This window comes from Leptinotarsa decemlineata, unplaced genomic scaffold (assembly GCF_025532065.1).
Source record: "Leptinotarsa decemlineata unplaced genomic scaffold, Ldec_3_MD MMD2_P_RNA_scaffold_12, whole genome shotgun sequence".
In the NCBI taxonomy this organism is placed as follows: Eukaryota; Metazoa; Arthropoda; class Insecta; order Coleoptera; family Chrysomelidae; genus Leptinotarsa; species Leptinotarsa decemlineata.
Window position 1 is genome coordinate 14,029,630 of NW_027412526.1, and position 22,479 is coordinate 14,052,108.

General features: G+C 33.3%; 1 protein-coding gene across 1 annotated transcript in view; it reads left to right on the plus strand.

Annotated features, from left to right (window-relative positions):
• Positions 1–16,007: 16,007 nt before the first annotated feature.
• The window catches only part of LOC111507187 (microfibril-associated glycoprotein 4), a 34,465-nt gene continuing 27,993 nt past the window's right edge, over positions 16,008–22,479 (plus strand). The window contains exons 1-3 of the mRNA XM_074174523.1: positions 16,008–16,132; positions 18,021–18,090; positions 19,739–19,844. Coding sequence (XP_074030624.1) covers positions 16,088–16,132; positions 18,021–18,090; positions 19,739–19,844 — 221 coding nt within the window. The 5' untranslated portion in view covers positions 16,008–16,087. The remainder of the gene's footprint in view (positions 16,133–18,020; positions 18,091–19,738; positions 19,845–22,479) is intronic.

Consider the following 22,479-nt stretch of genomic DNA (forward strand, 5'->3'; position numbering starts at 1 on the left):
CCAGACACTATATAATGTATTAACTTTTTTCATGTATTCAACGAAAGTCATTTTTTGTGGAGGAAAAAATCAGTTTTTTTATCGACTTTTTTGGGTAATTGTTACCTTCCACAATCTGAAAAATTTTAAATTTTAATAGAGAACTTTATACAAGTGTAGAAGGGCAAACTATTTAGTTTACCCCGATAAGTTACTGCGTAAAAATCAAAGTATTTTTCAAAAGTTACTGATAAATAGAAGATTTTTCTTTGTGAAAAATACTTTGATTTTTACGCAGTAACTTATCGGGGTAAACTAACAATCATTGCGTGTTATTTCAACATTGAAAGTTCCAATTCGAAACGTACGAAACAAAGGCAAATGTTTGCTACGAATTTCACAATAAATATTCAAAGAAAAAACTCACCAATAAGACGATACACAGGTTCTTTTTTTCACTAATAGACATTACTGTTCACAATCACATTTCACAATAAAACTCTATATGACATCATGAAAGTATTTCTCAACGATAAATGTCTGCAATATACTTCTTAGATTTCCACAAATGTTTTCTAAACAAATTTTATCTAGATACTCATCTCTATGCAAACCCGAAAATGTGACTGCGTAAGTCGACAACTTCTCTCTGATATTCCGCAAACTGTCAATGTTACGCAGAGCGTTTGTCACGCATTTCGAGACAAGCCTACTTATTCTTTGTAACATTTGGACGATTCCATGATTTTTAGCTGCACTTGATTTTTTTATTCTAGAGTGACATCATACGGCGTACTAGTAGTTTGAAGCCGTAGTGAGTATTGAGAGTAATTGGATTATCATCTGAATAATGCATAACGAAGAATCATAGACAGGTGGAATTTTTACCACTACATATGTAGTAAAATATCATGTCAAATTAGGTATTTTGGAGTTGATAAAATGTGAACAAAATAATTCTTTAAGTAGGTTTTAATTTAGCAAGGCGCTACAATTGTGTCTACTAGGTAACTCCTACATACAAAAATACCAAATAATCGAAAACATAATCAGTTGGTCAAAAATATATTGAAATTTATCATTTTTTCATTCGATAATAATTATGTGACATACATAAAGTTCACTTCATATGGATGCTTTCTTCATTAACAGATACAACCAAAATTCGAATTTGAAACTGGTTTCTGCTCGAAAAAAATTTCTAGAATGCTTCTCAATTCCATACGATTTCTCAATATTTCAATTGTCTTTTTTCTCAAATTTCTTCAATCTTCGGATAATTTTTTCTGCTGATTCAGCATGACTCACATTTAATTCATATTTTTGATAGAAACAAAACCTGTATGCAATATTTGATTGAGAGAATATTGGCCTTTTACCAGAAAAAAAATGTGATAGAATTGACGATCCGTGATGAATCACACTTCATTAAATACGCCTGAAGAAGGTGTTGCATTGGGAAATAAGCTATCAGTTATCTTAACCGTTTAAAAAAAACTTCACACAGAAAAATTATTCAAATAGAAAAATCAATAATCATATTGTCATGAGCTTGAAAGATGTGTAATCAAATAACGCTTTTTCATTCGACTCGCAAGGTTTGTTGTTCGTAAGCTGGGAAACGTAAAACATATTTCGAAAAATTGCCAAAATTTAGTTAAGCATCACTATCCACCTAGTATTTCATCGAATTTATATCCAGTCTGAATAATTTTTGTGAAAGAATGTAGGTGACGGTAACTGAAAAATATTTGTTGAATATTAGAGGCCAAACACAATGCATTTATGATTCAACACCAGGCAGCGCTAATTCAATCCTTCATATATCTCATCAGTGGTGACAGGCTGGATCACAAATGTATCACTGGACTCAACTGCTCTCAAAATAGGAACTAGTCTGACTCAACTGTTCTCAAAGGACAAGCCACACAAATGAGGACGATGACAACTCTCCTCACAAAGACGCTACCTATAGGATCGGCAGAGAACCCAATCGTCAAACATCAGAAATAAATATGGCTCCCCAAAGTAGTCAACTGCTGAGCCATGCTTGGACACCGACGTTCGACGAGATTCGTCGTCTGGCATAGTATTCGAACATTTTTAAAATTGGTAACCTGATGGTGAGATCATTATAGAATATTTTTTGTTGGCGTGAGAATAGCCTAGGTATTGAGAAATTCATCTTTCCAGTGAACGGAATTCAAGTTAACCATTCAAAAACTTATGAAGAGTGATTAGAGTATTTGAGTTACTTCCATAATGCTTCCATAATGGCATAGTATTCGAACATTTTTAAAATTGGTAACCTGATGGTGAGATCATTATAGAATATTTTTTGTTGGCGTGAAAATAGCCTAGGTATTGAGAAATTCATCTTTCCAGTGAACGGAATTCAAGTTAACCATTCAAAAACTTATGAAGAGTGATTAGAGTATTTGAGTTACTTCCATAATGCTCAAAGTTTGAAAAGTTCAAAAGGAGCATAAGTTCATAACCTCTTTCGAGATAATAAACATTATATTTGATAAAGAAGTATTTTGAAGATTTTCTCTGAACAACCATCATCAAAGTTATATTTGAAAGATCGTTTCCAAGCTGTTTATCTTCAATAATGTTGTGGAATTGGCCGCGGAGGTAGTGCGCCCGACTCACGATCGGAAGACCGTGGATTCGATTCCCGCCTCGAACAGATATTTTTCTCGAGAGAATTTATCTCGTTGAAGCTGGAATGATTCTGCAACCGTGTTAGGAATCACACTTTGAAAGGTAAGACCTCGTTATTCCTTAGCTCGCACAAGTTTCTCAACTTGTGAGAGTTGTCGTTCGTATGAGGGCGACAGCTGATTAACGGAAAAACAGATTTTTCAAACAGAATAAAAAATCAAATTTCAGAAGAATCAAATACAGGGTATCCCAAGGCTCCGTTCTGCGACCATTTCTCTCGATCATTCGTCTGAATGGACTCTCCAATTTCTTATTATCAAATGAATGATTATTTTTGTTGATGAAACCACTTCGGTTTGTTCTGTCAGCAACGATTTGAGTTGAAAGTGTTATTAAACATCGTCGAAGAGAGAGATGTGTATTGCTCTATCGAAAACAAAATAAAGCTGGATAATGAATGAACGCAAAAAGTTAATATTTTTTTTCTACTCATTTTGGTGCAATGTGTTGATACACAGTAAAAAGTATTTCTTTCGAAGAAGATCATAGGTTGCTTTGAAATTTTTATCTCTATTGGAGAAACTATTACTTCATGCCAACAGCGCCATGTTCCACAAGAGAATCACACTTTTTTTCAACGAAGAAATCAAATTTCTTAGACAGTCAACGCCATCATTTGTTTGATTATATTATTGCGAAGACGAACTATTTTGAATCAAGAAAATATAATATCATCTCAAAATCTACCACCTATTTGAGGAGAAAAATAAAGTATTTCAAATGGAGAGCAATAAATATCAACTTGATCTGAACACATATTGTTTGTTTGAATTTAAAACTATATCCTTTCAATAACGATTATAACAAGAGTTTTGTGAATCTATATACAGAACTATATTATGATCGACTGAAGATAACAAGAAATTGGTATAAAATGAACAAAGTTTCTTTTAATGAAGTATTTCATCGCATACGCACCAGTATGTGTTGAAAAGTAACTTGGTGTGTTGCTATTTTAAGGAGGGAGTGTTTTATGTGTCTGTAGGCAGTGCAATTCTTTTCCGATTATTTTGTATCTACCACAATGGAACAGATTTTACAAGACTGGTGTCTTACACAGTTGAAAAATATTTTCATGGATAAAATTGAGGTGTTTGGGTTACTTGGTAAAGAAACTCCCCTATATCACTAAGTACTACTTTATAAAGGTAGTACCGAAGAGAAAGCAGTAAACTTTGACATCAACTCTTAATTTTGTCCTCATTTTGCGAAAATTATATCGATGCTTCCTAATTTTTCACACATGCATTATTACATTTGTCGAGCTCTGCAAGTCTATATTAATTTTAACTGCACGGAGTATCTTGTGAGTATCTTGTTGATAGAGTAAAGCATTTCGAAAGTTTAAAATAAGTATGAATAATGATGAACCAAATTAAATAAAGTTACAAATCAAAATCATTTCCTCTTGTTTGTATTTGGTTATTAGATTCAATCAACCAAATATTATACTAATTTGAGTACCAGCATCTCGTTGGTAGTAATGGAGCTTCAGATCGGTTCTACTTAAAATTACTTGTCTTCTCTTAAACTTCAATATGCTTTTTACCATCAAATATTTTTCCATAAAAAATCATCAGACCATCGATTGTTGTCATCTCCTGCTGATGCTGTAGATAAAAAGCATTACGTAGTTTTAGTATTGAGAAAAGTACTTTTCGGCAGAATCAGAAATACAGACTCAGTGATTGAATTTACATGAATCTCCAATCATAATATTTCATATTCAATACTGATTATGTGAATTCCATGGAAAAATTTTCAACGTGGGAATGAGCAAAATATAAATAAAAGTCGAGAAATTTCAGTAACAAATGTATTCAAACAATTAATAAATCATAATAGACTTCTACAAATATTTGAATATAAATTCTTCACAAATGGTTAATCCTAATCTAAAACATTAGTATATTTTATTATTGATTATTATTATTGAAATCTACTAAACAACAAATATAGTCGATTTCGAAACCTTTCACTGGAATAATGTTCTAAAATGAAAGAGAACAGAGATTAGTGATTGTCTACATTTTCACAATAATACTATTGGATCAAATTCTACTAACTAGCTTGGATATTATCTCATACAAATATAAAAATATAATAATTTTTTTTGTACAAATCCAATTTAACAAACGAAGGTATCCTTATTTTTTGATAATAGAAAAAAAATGACGTACTTCATCACAGAAAAATTGTATTAGAAATATGACTATGATGACAAAATTCACTCAGCTCTCCAACCATAACTTTCGAACCTTCAAATCTACTGAAGTTGAGAATTCTAGCATTCAATTACTTAGGTACAGACCTGAATAATAGTAAGTATCTACAGTAAATCGGAAAATATAGAGTTATTTATTATAAAAGTTATGAATAAAAGACATACCTCTGTTATATATGATTCTCAATTTATTCCATCAATTGCTTCCTTGATTGAATATTTTCCTTTTGCCAATTGACGGAATCATTTCTTTGAATTCTCCATAAATGATCCTTTCAGCTATGTCAAAGGTTACATCATTTTCTGTTTGAAAAGTATGTGTTTTGAGTATATTAGTGGGAGATATATAATATATGTATTTTTTCACCTTTGAAAATGCCAATCACGTCATTCAATCCCAAGTTATTAAGAAATTCCTCCATGATTATATTGTATGTTTTGAGTTCATGCAGTTTTGTTGGATGTCATCATTTCTGTAAATATGTTACAAATACTTTCCTTTTTCGGTCTTACTGATTTTAATGAAGTAATACAAGAGAAAACTGGGATTATTTCACAGTGTTCTTTAAAAGAAAAATCTGAAAAAGAGGTTCTTTCAAGGATTCAGTATATACTATCATGATGAAAATGAAATCATTTTTCACGGAGCCATTCAATCATTTATGATGTGAGAAATTTACAATTTGAAATAAAGGTACAGTTCTTTGCCGACATTGTATACCTATTTCTGTGGCAAATACCTTAATTGTATTTCATCTGAAAATGTCAAATTCTTTATCCAAAGATCAAAGGTCAACTAGGTACCTAGTGTATGCATACCTACCTCTCAATGATAATCATTTCACTCGACTTCTACTTTCTTAAAAACAGAATTGAAAACATCGAAGCTTTCCTTCAGTCATTACATTAAACAAGCCACTTTTATAGAGGATAGCTGACGAGAAAAATGTATGGGCACGTGCTTGAAAAAAACGATGTCCGTTTATCTATCACATGCTATTCATAATTCTTCAAAATATAGAATGAAAGAAAGTATATGAATATCAACATACCTACGAAAACACTGAAAAACTTCAATCCACGTATAATCAAAAAGAAATTGTAAACCTTTTCGTCATTTCCTTGCAAAACACAAAACACATTTTTAATTCTTTTTCCATTTGTGATTAGTTTACGGTTCTTGCGCAAACGCAAGACCAGCACTCTATTCCTTAGAAGTATTTCAACTAGACCATTTTTTTCAAGGAAATGATTCAATTTTTCAAACCAACAAATAATAAAAATATTGAAATGACATTATCCATAGTCTTGAAATTATTTCCAAAATTAGTTAAATGTATTGATATGTATTGATGAAGTAAAAATAATTATTCAGCTGATTCAATTATATATTAGTGTCAAAACAGCACCCCATAATGCTTAACTGAATTGGAAAGTTTTCATTCAACAGACGTACTTTTGATTTGATAAAATTATACTGTTTGACTCAACCGAATTATTTTGAGAGCACAATAAATGTTATTCTTGAACAATTCCACTATTCATTTGTCTAAGTAAAATACCTCTTGAATTGAAATATTAGAGAAATCAAAATGAGAATTTTATTTTGTCTTTGCAAAATTATCATCTAATCGATACAATACACACATGGTTTGGAATGAATGATATTTAATCACAATGATGAAATAAATTAGACTAAATAAATTTCTTTGAAGTAACAAATCTTTTTTTTCCGTGTGAAAAATCCTCCACATTGATTCAAATTTCCTAATCTCTTGTTTTAAACATATCTTTTATCTTCTTTCAAATAAGTGTAAATAAAACTTGTTTTTCTCTCAGACCGAATTCATTTTTCATTGAACGAGAGAGTTGGTCTAAAAAGCACCTACATATGAACGCCACTAATAGTACTCACACGACACTTTGAATTCCTATAACGGTTTCAAAATAATTATTTTGAAAGACAATTTTTCTGTAATGACTTCTGTCCACCTCTAAGGGATCTGAGGTACGTCTTTTAAATTGATTGTTTATTTTTTATCAAGGAATATTTAAGCACCTTTCAACTTGCTAGGAATCGTATGTCAAACAATACGACCTCAGAGAAGTTTGAAAATTTTAGGGTTCTCGTTCCACCTGAACAGTTCTTTATTGAGAATATATATGTATATATATATATATATATATATATATATATATATATATATATATATATATATATATATATATATATATGTAAGACCGGACCGCCAATTAATTTTTATTGTTGTATTTATTTTATTTTTATCGTTGTTTTAACATATTGTAATAATTTTACAACTTCATGCAATAATATATATATATATATATATATATATATATATATATATATATATATATAATATCGAGAAAGGTTAATGCAGTCAAGCTGCTGGAAAATAATTCCATGAAAATCAAAAGATGAATAGATTAGTACTTTTTGATCATTCCCATATTGATTTCAATTTAAGAGCCACCGGTATACAGCTGTTTCAGCCTATTGGGCATCGTCAGTACCGGGCAGGCGGTCCTCGATTGAAGACAAAATGAGAAAAAACCAAGAAAGTACTTGATAAAAATAGCTGCGTAAACGCAAGCGAAACATAAATGGAACCACCTATTGGTGTGACACCCAAGTCATCTATTCATCTTTTGATTTTCATGGAATTATTTTCCAGCAGCTTGACTGCATTAACCTTTCTCGATATCATATCATTTCTAGAAACATGTGGATTCGTTTTCCGATGACATTTCAGGTTAGCTTCCCAAATTTCTGCCACCGCAGTTGTCGGTTGATTGGTCAAACCACCAACACTGACATAAAAACTTGGCAAGTTGACTTGGGTGTCACACCAATAGGTGGTTCCACTTATGTTTCGCTTGCGTTTACGCAGCTATTTTCATCAAGTACTTTCTTGGTTTTTTCTCATTTTGTCTTCAATCGAGGACCGCCTGCCCGGTACTGACGATGCCCAATAGGCTGAAACAGCTGTATACCGGTGGCTCTTAAATTGAAATCAATATGGGAATGATCAAAAAGTACTAATCTATTCATCTTTTATATATATGTATATATATATATATATATATATATATATATATATATATATATATATATACAGTGTCACACATAAAGTCCGCATCAAATGGGATTTTTTTTGTTCATCTCTTGAAGCAACTTTTGATATCTCCATTAGGTTGGGCTTTAAAAATTATGCCAAATGACATGCATATGACCGATCAAGTGATTTTTCTTCCCTGTCAAATTTGACATTTTTCCAAAAAATGTTCGGAAAAGCAATTATTGCTCGTAATTTCAAAAATCGGTAAGGAGAGAAGATGATTGTTTTTTCATTTTTCACCCATACACCAATTTTCAGCTCTCTATTACAAATTTAGTTTTTTTACAGTTTTTCGAAAATTTGAGATTTGCCGATTTCTCAAATTTAGTCAAACCTCAACAATGTTAGTGCTTTATGCCTAACTTATCTTTCCAACGCATTTTTATTACCAATTGCAATTCTAAATACAACTTATTTTGCAAAAATTCAAAACACCAGAAAAAATTATGCCAAAAATGATGCAAAGTTGATACAGTTTTTAAAAACAGATAAATATTTCACTTTATTTCTACTTTTTGCGAAGTAGCTTGATACATAAGCATAATTAAAAAATATCAATGAAAAGTCAATAATTTATTCTTTACTGCACTTTTCAAACAGTTGAACTTTGATTTAGTAATTACGAAAAATTACAACGCAATTAAACTAAGGGAAGGAATTATACGAAAGTAATTTCACATTCACTAAATATCTTTTATGAGGTATGAACAAAATTACTTCAGAAATCAATTTAGATTTTGTTGCCTAGAAAACTAAACCGTAAAAAATTCTAACAAACATCTGTTAAAATAAAGTTATAATTTAAATTGAAAACACTAAATCAAATCGAAACATATGCCTAAACCATGTAAATACCAATAGAAGTACAAAATAAAAAGTCACATTTCGGTGTGCTTTCCATCACGTTCAACAGTTGGTGGTACTGTCATCTTCTAGGCACTCCTCAAACTGTTTTAGGAGTACCTTGAAGATGAAAGTAGTACCAACTGTCGAAAGCGCTCGCAGATAATCAATAGATGATATGAAGCTTCAAATCTTTTTTGTAAAATATTTTGATTAAGTGGCAACTGTTTTCATATTTTTACCTTTCTAAATTTGAACTAGTGGAAATAGTGGATGAGGATGACTTGCTGATTTCTTTTTTCGTTTCAGAATTCAAGTGATGTTCTGGTAATTGTGGATAAACAAAAGCAGAATGCAGAACTCAATAGACGATAGTGATTTTTTTAATGTTATCTACCGAAATTGCATTTAGTTTCAAAAACTTTATTTGTGTAAAATTACTAATAAATTAATTCATTGTCTTGTTTGAGTTGTTATGTAGTTTATAGACTTCAATTTTATTTTATTTGTTAATTCACAATTTGTCAAGAATATGTCACTTTTTTATATATATGTTTTCTGAAAATTCAGATCTCTATTACATCTCTCTCTCTCTCTATTACAGTTCTCTCTATTTATCATATGCTTTTTTAGGATAATATTTATGATTAGCTGATTAACGGAAAACAGATTTTAAACAGATTTTTTTAAACACATTTGCAATTGCTTAAATTAAACCAATCATAATATATAATGTATTATTTAATTTCCTCCCTTATCACTTGTAGCTGTTCATATTACAGATGAGATACTTTGGATTCAAGTAACTAAAGACATGCATATGAAAGGAACAGTTTTTAAACAAAAGCATAAGTTCATCTTTGATGAAGTAAATGGGTTTATTTGATTTATACAAATAGAAGCGTTTGAATGAAAAATGCTTCTCTTTGAAGAAAACAATTAATTTCTCCTAGGGAGATATTTAAATAGTGTTCCAAGTTAACATATCATTCTTTCAATACTTCTCTTGAGCTATTGTGATGATTTCTATTGAAATGTATGCACAATCTTGGTGGAATATTTTTTTTTACTAGTAAGAAGCGTTTATTCAGTCCATTTGAATTAATGATTCAAATTCAAATTGAGGGAATATACATATTTTCAGTTTATGAAAATATTTCTTCATGAATATAGGAGAGCAAGATTTTTTTTGAATCGGGATAATGTTCTTCACTTTGAGATTTTTATTTTTAGTGTGTAGTGTGAAGTTATTATGATCAACAATAGACGATGGATAGACGATGAAGTCATCAAACTTCATAATTGAAACGCAAATTAATCAGTTCAGTATTGTAACTGCTGGTTTGTCGCACTTTATCTATTCAATTCGGTCATATGCCTCTTTCGCCTTTTCGGTGCTCTCACAGAAATTCATAAATATATGAAATCGTTTTTGAACAATCAATAATCAGATATTCAGAGGTGTCCTCCTGCACTTGAACATGCATGATTTTCGTAATCAATTAAGATTTTTAAATTTGACCTCAACCATTCATCATTTTTCCTTTCTTATGCTTGAAGACTGGCAGTAAACAAATCTAAAGCAAATGAACTTTAAACGTTCAAGCCAGTCTCGATATACCTACACGGTGGGTTAAATGGACTAATGGGCAAATAACGGATATGCAGTTGGTTACTACCTCTTCCACTACATGGAGTGACATTTTGTGATGTTCGCTCCAACTTCGGAAGAGGAATGAAATACTCTGAAAGAATTCCGATATTCAATTGTGGAATATCATTGACTTTAGGTCGATGATGGTCACTATCACTGATGAGTGGCTAATAAGCCCGAAACCGGTCTGCAAGTGTGCCCGTTCCAGAATTGAAGGTCGACTCTTTCAGTTGTATTGCCAATTGCATATGCACATTTTCTGTGAAGATTCCTGCACTGACGCCTGTCGGATATAATCCCACGCCCTTCATGATATTAGCCAGGGAAGTAGTTGTTTTCTGATAGGCGTCAGTCCATTAAACCTACTGTGTAGGTACATCGGGACTGGCTTGAACGTATAAAGTTCATTTGCTTTAGATTCATTCATTATTTGTTCGATGCAAGAAAAGTTGCATCGACCGCAAGGGTCATTAGCAATATGTTACATCGGCTTCAATTATAACAGATACAAAAAAAAGGTACAAGAAACAAAATTGGATCGGATCTGAGTGGATCTCAAAGAACTTCAAGTATGTTACATACATGAGAGTTCTGCCATCTGGAGTTCCAGGATTCCTTTAATAACATTTTTAAGTAAGGTCTTTGATCGCCGTATGGTAATTTCTCTTCCAAGTCAATGTTTTGGTCTCGTAGTGCTTCACGGGCTGCTTCATCTGCAAGTTCTCTTCCTCTGATTCCGACATGCCATGGTACCCATAGGAACATGATGTTTTTAGTTTCTCTTTATGTCTGATAGATTGAAGAATAGTGAAGAGTGTTCCAGTATGAATGCTTCCAAACTTGTACGCCGAGTTAAGCGTCAAAAAAGCTGCAACAACTCCTTCTTGTGACTCTGATGCATCGGTGTAAATTTGAGTGTATGTTGGGATATTTGATAAGAATGTTCGGAGGTGGCATTGTATCAAGTGCGATGGACTAACTGATTTGTCAAAACTAGTTTGGTTGAGATCGTCTATTGGAAATTTGATCGTCCAGGGAGGAATTGTTAGAACATTATAATGGGTTGGAAACGAAAATTATGGGAAAAGTTTGAAGATATATATATATATATATATATATATATATATATATATATATATATATATGATGAGTTGTTTTTCCGGGTGTTCATCCGTTGTGTACTATTCGATAGTCGACGTTTCGCCATCATCCCAGATGGCATTATCAAGACGAGTTACTGCTTCGCTTCGAGAGGTGTAACGAGAGAGTTACACCTCTCGAGTATATATATATATATATATATATATATATATATATATATATATATATATATATATATATATATACTCGAGAGTCCATCGCAGTATGTACGGGGTGACGACACCACTTGCTCTCAGTTGATTGTTTCTGTTTTTGAAGAAACAATCGTGATGATTTTCGACGTTGAAATGTGTTTCTTGTAAACATAATACAGATTGTTTGTGGTCAGAAATCAAAAATTTCAGCATTTCTTGTTGGATATAAAACCCAGTTATATTCCATTGTAGAATGAAGATGAATGACTATTATCAATTGACTTCTTGGGGGGATATTCCACTTTCTAGTCCAGAGAATATCGCTTCTTCTAACTTAAATTGGTTTGTAAGCCTTTTTCCTATTTTGGTACATCAAGATTGTATGCTCCTATCTTGAAAGTGTGGGTTTAATACCGAAAGTATATTCTAGGGAATCTCTGAGTTGATTTTAAGTCATTACGAAATTTTCTGTTTCAATAAAGTTTTAAGCTGGTACAAGAAGGGATTCTACCGTTATATTGCTTTCATTAGATGGGATAAAATAAAGTTGTTTCAGGGTATATCAAATGGGTTTTTGGAATGTGAATGAAGATGCGGTAAGAAGTCTTTCACGATGAATGAGAATGGAATCAGGAATTGAGATATTTTCTGGAAGAGAGATGCATAGTTGTCTGCGAGAGCTTATAATATGGGAGTTCCCGAAATTAGGTATGTTTACTCTGAGGAAGAATGAAGGAGATACCAATCCCAATCTAGTCTGATGCAGAGCTTGTTCGAGAATATCGTGTGGAATAGGACATAGGTCGGATAACGTTAGGAATTCTGGTTCCTGTAGTCAAATACACTTAACGAACTGGATGTTTTGTTATGATTTTTTTTAGTAATCATAAGTAACCTGAGTGCGTCTCTGCATATTCGAGATCGACAAGAACTATCGGTTCCAATGAAAAATTACGTAGAGATTTCGATCAAAATATATAGTAGAATACGTATGAAACTGAAGAAAACGAATTCACTTACGTGAAATTTGATGATTGTGTATGAACAGAGAATAATTAAATAAACTTTGATGTCGATGAAAATATAAGTCAATGATGGACTGGTTGATATGTGAACTATATCACTCGCATTCAGACCCGGACCCACCATTCATTGTTATGATGTGCTACATGTATGAAGTAGGTACTTTTATCAAATCAATTTATGCCATTGTCGCTGTCAACATCTTTTTGTGATTCCTGTTGCAAATATTTTAGGAATTCTTTTGGTTTGAAGATACATAATGGAAAAAATCCTAAAAATTCAAGAAATAGTACCAATATTCCTGTTCCCGAAACCATCGATGTCTCAAAAAAAAACGCACGCATAACCTTCCACAAGAGTCTGGCTGCTTTGAAATGTAACTATACCGTTTCTAAGAGGAACGGTACTGAAGGCTACGAGATTTTTTCTGCTTCCGTCCTCTCGAATACCATCGATGAATGTATCAAATACAATTCCACCGAATCCTAGGAGAAACTTCTTTCATTTGGTTACAGAAACTTCAAAATTCCGTATGATAATGGCAAACGCAAAATATCTCTAGCAAGTATCATAAAAAAAACCTTCAATCAAATGACATTTGAAACTACTGAAACTAAATTTATCAAGAAATCCAAAAATCCGTCTATCTTAATCAAGATGGTGATCAATAAAGTATCAGATGGAGATCTTTCAGGAGCTGTGAAAATTCTATATTCTGATAACAAAGTGGTGAACTTCAGCACGAAAACCTTTCGTGAACTCCAGTCCAAGCATCCTCAATCAAAAACTCGAATTTGTTACCAAACTAACTCCTTTTCAACTAGTTCTTCAGTAGTGAATGAGAATGGAGTTCGTCAAACAATCATGTCCTTTCGTACTAGTTCTTTTGAAGGTTTGAATTCTTTGAGGCCATCTCATCTGCAGGACTTCTTCTTGGTTCCCCTCTCACAGAAGAATCATTCATTACATTTTTTGAGGAAAAATTGCATAATTTCAGAATAATGTCTTTTCGTTCTCTTGCAATTCCAAGACATGTAGCTTTCCTCAGGAACTATTTGATTATTCCAAAGCTCATCTATCTCATGAGATGTTTTCCAACCTGACACCACCAAACATATCTGATCAAGTTTGATGAAGAAATTCGTATCACTGTTCACTTTTATTGGATGATCGATTGGAAAACAATGCATGGCATCAGGCTACCCTTTCGGTTCAGGCATTCGCACAATTACTGATCTTTTACTACCTGCCTTCCTCTCTCAAAGTTGAAGTGTGACCAATATGATTGAATTTTACCACCCTCCTTTCCATTGGATGATAACTCGAGGGAGGCCGAACAACTATGGATCTCACGAACTGATCTAGAAGTATCAATTATCAGAAAAAAATTTCAACAAACCTATGGTATTCCTCTATTGAAAAATGCCTTAAATAATTTGTTAGACTTGGCTAAATCTCCTATAGAAGAGTATTAAAGCAGTGTCGTCAATACATGAAGGCGCTTGGGTGAAAGCCTTACCAGTTCCATTCCTTGGTGCATCATTGAACAATGAATCTTTGAGAGTTGCTGTAGGTCTTCGACTGGGTTTCGAAATTTGTGTTCAACACGAATGCAAATGTTGAGTTTAAGTAGATACCCTAGGATATCATGGATTGGATTGTGGATATAGCGCCGGACTCTCTTCTGGTATTAGACTTTTAATGATGTCATCAAACGTTCAGGTTCGGTAAATATACCTTCCATCTTAGAACCTACAGGCACTTGTAGCGATGATAGGAAACGACCAGCTGGCATCACTCTCATTCCTTGGCGCAGAGGATAACCGGAGCAGCAGCTCCATCAGGGAAATTGTCAGAAAAACGAAAAAACAGTAACTAAGTAGATAATATTTTATGCAATAGCAATCGAAACAACTGGTGCATTTGGCTGCCAAGCATTAGAGTTCATTCAGAAATCAGTATTAGAATCTGAAACGAAACGAATGACTCAAGAGCTACCTCTTTCTTGGTATAAGAAAAGCATTCTGATTCAGAACGAAAATGCAGCTTCATGTTTAGGTACAATTCCTCGATCAAAAACACTAAGTAAATCATCCAGGTTTTTCATGAATAAAATATATCATTGTCAACCTCATGACGGATACGCCAATTATATCCTATCGGCATTTCCAATCGAGAATTATCCATCACAAAGCTCTTTCTCCGAAGCCGCTATCCAGTTTTTACGCAACAGAATTTCTCGGTTCATAGTTACTCGAACAACAGTGAATACGAATGTGTACAGACAATGCAAGAACTGGAGTTGTGCAGTGGTGGAAGACTCACAGCAAAACGGTAAAGCTTTGACAGAAGAGGAAGACGAAACTCTGAATGAGGCTGAACTTAGTCCTCTGGCTGAGCCCTCACAGCCCCCAAAATAACTAATTCCCAACAAAGTTGGAATTACAAACCCTAATTTTTTCACAAAATCGAGGACAAGTCTGTTCTAATTTCATAAAGCCGATGTTTTGTCAAAATCCGTGAGTAGTTTCGACAAAGTCGCTTTCGACCAGGCCGCCAAAAACAAGTAAAACAACAATTAACCCTTGGGTCCCTTCAAGAATTCCAGAGAATGTTCGACCAGTTTGTAGATCCCGATTGTTACAGAATAGGCGCATATTTCTCTACATTCACGATAGACAGTAGGTCAGTGAGTTTGCAGCCGAAGGGTCTGCCTAATCGAAGCAATTATTGCTACATCAACTCGATTTTGCAAGCCCTGATCGCAGTGGTAGGTCCATCACTTTATAACTTACTGATCAGTCCATACAAAAACTTTAGTTTTAGTTGGAATATGTCGTTTTGTGAGGCAGTTTGACTACTCACCTTCCAACATCAAGACGAAAGACATGAGAGTGGGTAACAATTCGACCCGACGTGGATTTATAAAGTGTTGCATAGCAGTTGATATCATTATTGCGAATCTACATTTGACACATTCAAAACAAAAAATTAATTTCAACATCGTAACATTGCTCCCACACGGATTGATAAAATATTGACTTTGTTATCGTGAAATATTGGCACATAAAAACTATTTTTTAATCATATTCAATTGATAATCGAAATTTGTGAACACTCACCAATAGAACGAGTGGGAGCTAATATAATAAGATACATTTCGTTCTCGCAAATATTGCAGTTATACTGTGTTGTCGATAAGATGAAGACTTTTCTTTTTTTACTGAATACAATTTTTCTATCGGTGGTAAGTCCTTTCAGATAATTCTCATTCACGAGTAAATGATTCATATTTATTCAGAAATTGTTCAGCATTTCACTTCCTATGGTTTTTCTTAACAACAAAATCTCAAATGATGTTTTTTGGGAAACAAATGCAATGCAACGTGAGAATTTCCTCAATTCATATCAATGATTCTAATCTGTTTTTGGATAATGGTAAAAATTTTGGTGGCCTGTAGCCAAAAAATAGAAAATAATTGCATCAAATTCGCGGCGCGGCGATTCGTTGCACATGAAGCAAATACAGGAAAAAAATTTCACTTTCACTCATGAAATATTGAGATCTGCTAAACCTCCTTATCTACGAAACAAAGTATTTCCATTGTGGCGAAATGAAACACCCCATATGAATGTTCTGCGTATTCCTAAACATTCATGAGAAGTTTCTTCTCCAATGCAGCTAAATTATACTAAACTATCCCTCTGAAATGAAAGATCCAATTTTGCAATTTTGGATGGAAAATATTTCAGTAGACCCAGATTTTATATGAATCTTACAATTGTATTAATAATGATTGTGAAGAAAAGAGAATTGAAACTTTGTATGTTTTTCACCACTTTTATTTGGAACTAACGTTACTGCAGTTTCGTCCAATAAGGACATTTTCAAACTTATACATTATACAAATAAATACATCTGAAAGGTTGTTTTTGAAAATGTTATTTATATACCAATCAAATAATTGTCTTAACAGAAGACTAGACATTGATCACCTCAGTGACATTTATGCCTTTCTACAAAATATTGATAAAAATTCACGTGATTTACAAATCAACAATAATTCTGAATACTCATTGATATAACATATGGAATGTTTTACCATTTTGTAACAAATTTCCAACCTCCCTATGGCAGGGATTTACTTTCTATTATTAACATTTTTTTTATATAATGCATTTGAATTGGGTTTTCTCATTGATAATCTCATAAAAAAGCTGATGATTCTGATCACACTTGCACCATAATTGTTCTCTTTTGTTCCATAGTTTCACACCATTTTCAAACTGAATCACATGACAGCTGTCAGTGTCAATTGTTTTGTTGTCTGCAACCACATAGCTTTCACCAGTATTTTATAATTTCAAATCAAATAATAATTTTATTCTGTGAATTTTAATGATCTTCCATATCAGTGAGGATTCAAACTCTTTCAATGTAGTGTCTTGTTTTATTTTATTGATATGTTCAATTGTTTAAATGTAACATTCTTTTTGACATGCCCATCCTCACTAACAGTAAGTTGGCCTTCTGTAAAAAATTCAAAATATTGTATTATCATCACTTTTTACAGCTTCCTTGAAAATGATAATAAACTTTATCGAAATATTGGAATTACTTGTGTCATACAAGTACACTTCCGTTCTGCTGATCATCCAAAGATAGTTCCTAAGTATCATTTATAAAGATGTGTAGATTATGCAAAGTAGCATATCTGAATTGGGTGCTTCATCTCATAATGTTATCCAGATTGGAGCTTAACAGGCAATGAGGCAAATGTCCTATTCTGAAACATCGGATGTCCACCAATGAGGATAGATGTGTTCCGTGTGAGCGAAAGTTTTACTTCTTTGATGTACTATATTATTCAGCAATCCTGTAGAATGATATTCTGATTCAATCCCACAAGGGATTTTTAAAGTACAAAGTGATTAGGACATTTTTTATAATACAATGTTCCTATGAAAGTAGTTGTTGCGAAAGTTCTTTTTCTTTCGTGTAACTGAATGATTTTATGGAAGTAGTTGTTTCGAAAACATTTTTTCTTTCAGTTTGTGTCTGAAGGTTACTCCTTTGCATGATCTACACATGTTTGTATTTTGAAATTGATTGCTATCAATCTATATAGTTTCAGATCAACGGAAATGACATCTGCAGAAACTACAACAGTATAGCAAAAATATGTGGGAAGACTCCTATACTAGGTAAGCAATTATTTGAGTTCGAGGTCTCAATTTCTCTTTCGAACATGTTAAAAGAAATCAATGTAATGAATATTATTGTAGTTCTATACCAACACCAAACCGTTATTTTCAACACCTTGACACGTGTTTCAATCACTTAGTGATCATCATCAAGAGAAAGATTGAACTAAGTCTGCATATAATGTATATGTTACGGTAAAAGTACATAATTCGGTAAATGTATACAATTACCGGTAATTGTATACATTTACCGGAGTCTTTGATAAAAGTAGGAAATAACTTAAAAAACCTTCTATTTCCTACTTTTACCGGTAATTGTATACAATCGCCAGAGGAGCTTGGTGAAAGTAAGAAATTCACATTTCAACGATAGACATGCAAGCGCAGTGTTACCACGCAATTGTTTACCACGTGCATGTACAATAACCAATTATGTACATTTACCGAAAAATATATACCATAAATACATCTGCTAGGTACCTGCTTCCTAATTACCAAAAAAAATTTTTCACAATATTGCCTCATCTACTAGTCAGGTAAATCTGACTAGTAGATGAGTCAATATTTCTCCAGTAATATTTTTTACTACAAACAGTGCATCAAGTGAATCAATATTCTCTGCAACAATTCGAAATTGAAGTCGAAATCACGACATTAATTCCGACGAATTTCTGAGATTGAAGTCGTAATTTCGAGATTGAATTCGAAATTTTAAGATTACAATCGAAATTTCGATTCTAGACGTTGTGATTTCTGAGAAAAAGATAATGGAAATTTGTAGCCCTCCGCGAAGTTTTATCCAAAGATATCAATTTCAAACTTCGTTTCGAAGTAAAATTTTTGATTTCTGAAGAAAGATGAATTCGTTGGCCGCTTCACAAAGAGCAACAAACTCTGATTCAATTATGCTCAAAGATACACACTTCTGTTGTATGCTGCACCTACTAACTGCGATTCCTGCAAAAATACGAATATATCCACTAAATGACTTTCGGTCTACCTGATTTGTCAGGAATCGCAGAAGAGCCACACTGACAGGGGGCGCCTATTGATAGTTCTCATTTGTTACCGTAGCATTCTCCACATCATGAGTAAAAAGAGCAATATGAACATATTTCTCAATATATTGAATAAGTTACAGCTTCACAGTATTTTCCATGAAAAACATAAGTCGAATTTTATTCGTTACACTCAACGAACTCCAAAATTCATGAATTTTTTCATATTCAACGATAGACGTTGTCAATTGAAAGGTCTAGGTCTTTCGAATTGTAACTGGGTATCAATTCCAAAATGGTTCAATCAGTATAAACAGAAATAATCCTCATGATTGTTTTCAATAATTACGAGCGCTTTTGATGCAATACCGATAATAACTATGTAAGAAGGATATTTCCCCATGAAACCATCTTAACTTTGGAAGATTATATTAATCAATACTCTTTGAATTGAACATCAACAGATTTGTTAAATTTCATTATTTTCAGTCATTTCCAACTTTGGAAATATTTTCAAAACAAGTTATTATTCCTACAAACCGAAATACAAAGAACGCAAAAACTTGACAAAACCTTTTGCTTTCGCAATTCATTCAGTTTTCATTTTCCGTAATATCAACACTGACTGAATTATTCGTTTCATTTTACAGCGGAATTCGAAAAATTATTGTGTCCACAATTCTGCGCAAAACATGTTGAAGATTATTCAGAGGAAGAACTCGAAGCATATGAAACTCAAAGATCAGGAACCAAAGAGTGAGTAATTCATGTTGTTATTTCATTTTTGGTATAGATGTTGTCAATTCAGAAACTTCCCATCATTATTTTCAAAGAAAAATTCAAATTCTCCGGGTTCAACCTCCCACTAGAGACCAACAATTTGAATTCACTTCATTAGAATTATCATTATTTAAAAAAACATCCCGGATTTATACAGATCTATATCTTTCATCATAGAGTTATTGAAAACATTTTTATCATACTTTGTTGCAAGTTCGAAGACGAATCATATTTTATTGGGTTCCTTATCATTCGGTATATCAATTAGTTGATGTGAAAATTCAAAAATGCACTTTTTTCAATCACCAGAACTGAAACAATAACTTGGTTGGTGAAACGTGCATCGAGTGTCTGAGAAAAGTGTTTGTTCTGAATTTTCTACACGTCAGAGGTTTCCGCTTTATCAGATGTGAAAATGTTGAAGTAATTTCACGATGGCAGAAATTTGACAGATGTACCTTCAGCAAGATGATCGTTTTCAATTGTCAAAGTTCGAGAGTCCCTGTTGAAAGACCCTATATAATGTTCAAAAAGGCCGTTGATTTTTTTTTAATTACAATTATACCGCATCAACCACCTAGGTTATTAGCGGTGGAACAATAAGGTGTTTTACATTTTATATCATGTTAAAAATTTTGATACATTTCAAAAAACACAACAGTGAGTCTATATTCTTGATATCTAGGATACTGAAGTATTCATTTCCTAAGCCGGATATACGTCTTTCGTTTTGGTAGCTGGGATATTCCATGATAATGTGCTTAACACTAAGATCAACGTTGTAGTTGAGGCATCGGTTGGGTGTTTCTTTCTTGATTAGATGTAGGTGAGTATACCGGGTATGGCCAATGCGTAGTCGGGTGAGAATGACTTGCTGTCTACGACTGAAAGGGCGGTAGTTGTTGATAACTAGTTTTGGATTGATATCCCTGACTTTATTGGGGGTTAAGAAGCCCACCGTTCTTTCCATCGTTTGAATATATGTTTTTTTATGTCGTTATATAGATCTCCGTGTGGAACCTGGGAGTTTTGATATGTTCCTGGATATGCAATGGAAGCTTTAGCTTCTGCGTCAGCGATTTCGTTGCCTTTAATGCCTGTGTGAGATGGTACCCAGACTATTTCTACTCTTTTTCTGTTGTTGGTTAGTTCTACAAGTTCTGTTTTGATTCGAAGAAGAATGGCATTTTTGGGGTATAGTTGTTGAAGTCCTTTTATTGAACTAAGCGAGTCCGTGAATATCACGGAGTTGCCTTCGGTTCTATTGCAGTGTGCTAGAGCAGTTTTAATGGCGTGTAGTTCAGCTGTGTAGATACTGGAAGCTGGAGGTAGGGGGTAAGTATAATTATTCGTGTTCGTTATAACTGCTGCAACAACCCCATCATTTGTTTTGGAGGCGTCTGTATATATGTGGTTAAAAGATTGGTATTTTGATGCGACTAACTCTGAGAATGATTTCTGTATAACAGCTGACGGTGCACTATGCTTCGAAAGAGCGATCAATTGAGTATTGCACTTGGGAAGATCAATCGTCCAGAGAGGTGGAATTCGGATGTTTATAAGATATGTGTTACAGAAGTTGAATGAGGCAGTAACTATTTTATTGATTTGGGCATATAGTGGTGTGGGTATGGCTTTGTTTTGTGGGAAAATGCGTGTGTATCGGTTTGACAAGGTATTTCGATATGTAGGATTGTATGTATTGGCTGATATTCTGGCAGCATACTGCCAGGTATGGCGCCAGGTATTGGCAACGGAGCTCGAGGGGTTGTTCTCCTGCTTCTACAAGTAGGCTTCCTACCGGACTGGTGCAGAAAGCCACCATAGCAATTCTAATGGCTGTGTGATGAATGACGTCAAACACTTTCAGAACAGATTTCTTTGCTGTTGAAAAGACTATGGATTCATAGTCTAGTTTGGATCGTACTAAGGCTCGATAAAGGTTCAACAAAATTGTATTTTCTGCCCCCCAGGAAGTATTGGCTAGAACCTTCATTAAATTGAGACCATTCGTGCAAGACCTTCTGAGGAAAGCCATATGATGATTCCACTTCATTTTGTTATCAAAAATCAAACCAAGAAATTTTATCCCATCAGTGAAGTTCAACTGCTCCCCGTTCAGAGTGAGGACTGGAATGCTGTCATCAGTTCGTTTTGAAAAGATCATACCTTTAGATTTGCTCGAAGAAAAGCGAAATCCTGAGTATCGGGACCATGTTTGTAAGCTGTTTATTGCTTGCTGTAGAAGGTTGCATATTGTTTTGGTATTTTTTCCACTAACGTACAAGACTAGGTCATCTGCATAAAGGTTGGCCTTCACTGGCATTTTGATGTCTTTGAGAATGTTGTTCATAGCTTTGATTCTGATAATAATAATAATAGACGATTGCTATAGACATTGTGCTACATATGAATTTCTTCACATATCACTCCTGGAATTGTGGGGAATGTTCCTCCTGACGAAAATCAAGTAGTTCTCATAAAAGAGCTCTAAAACAACGCATTTTAAACTTAACATTTCAACCTTTTTCTTCAAAAAATTATTTAAATACTTAAAAAAGAGGAATGAAATAATGCATTCAACATTTGAAGGGATTTGTTTCCATTCCAC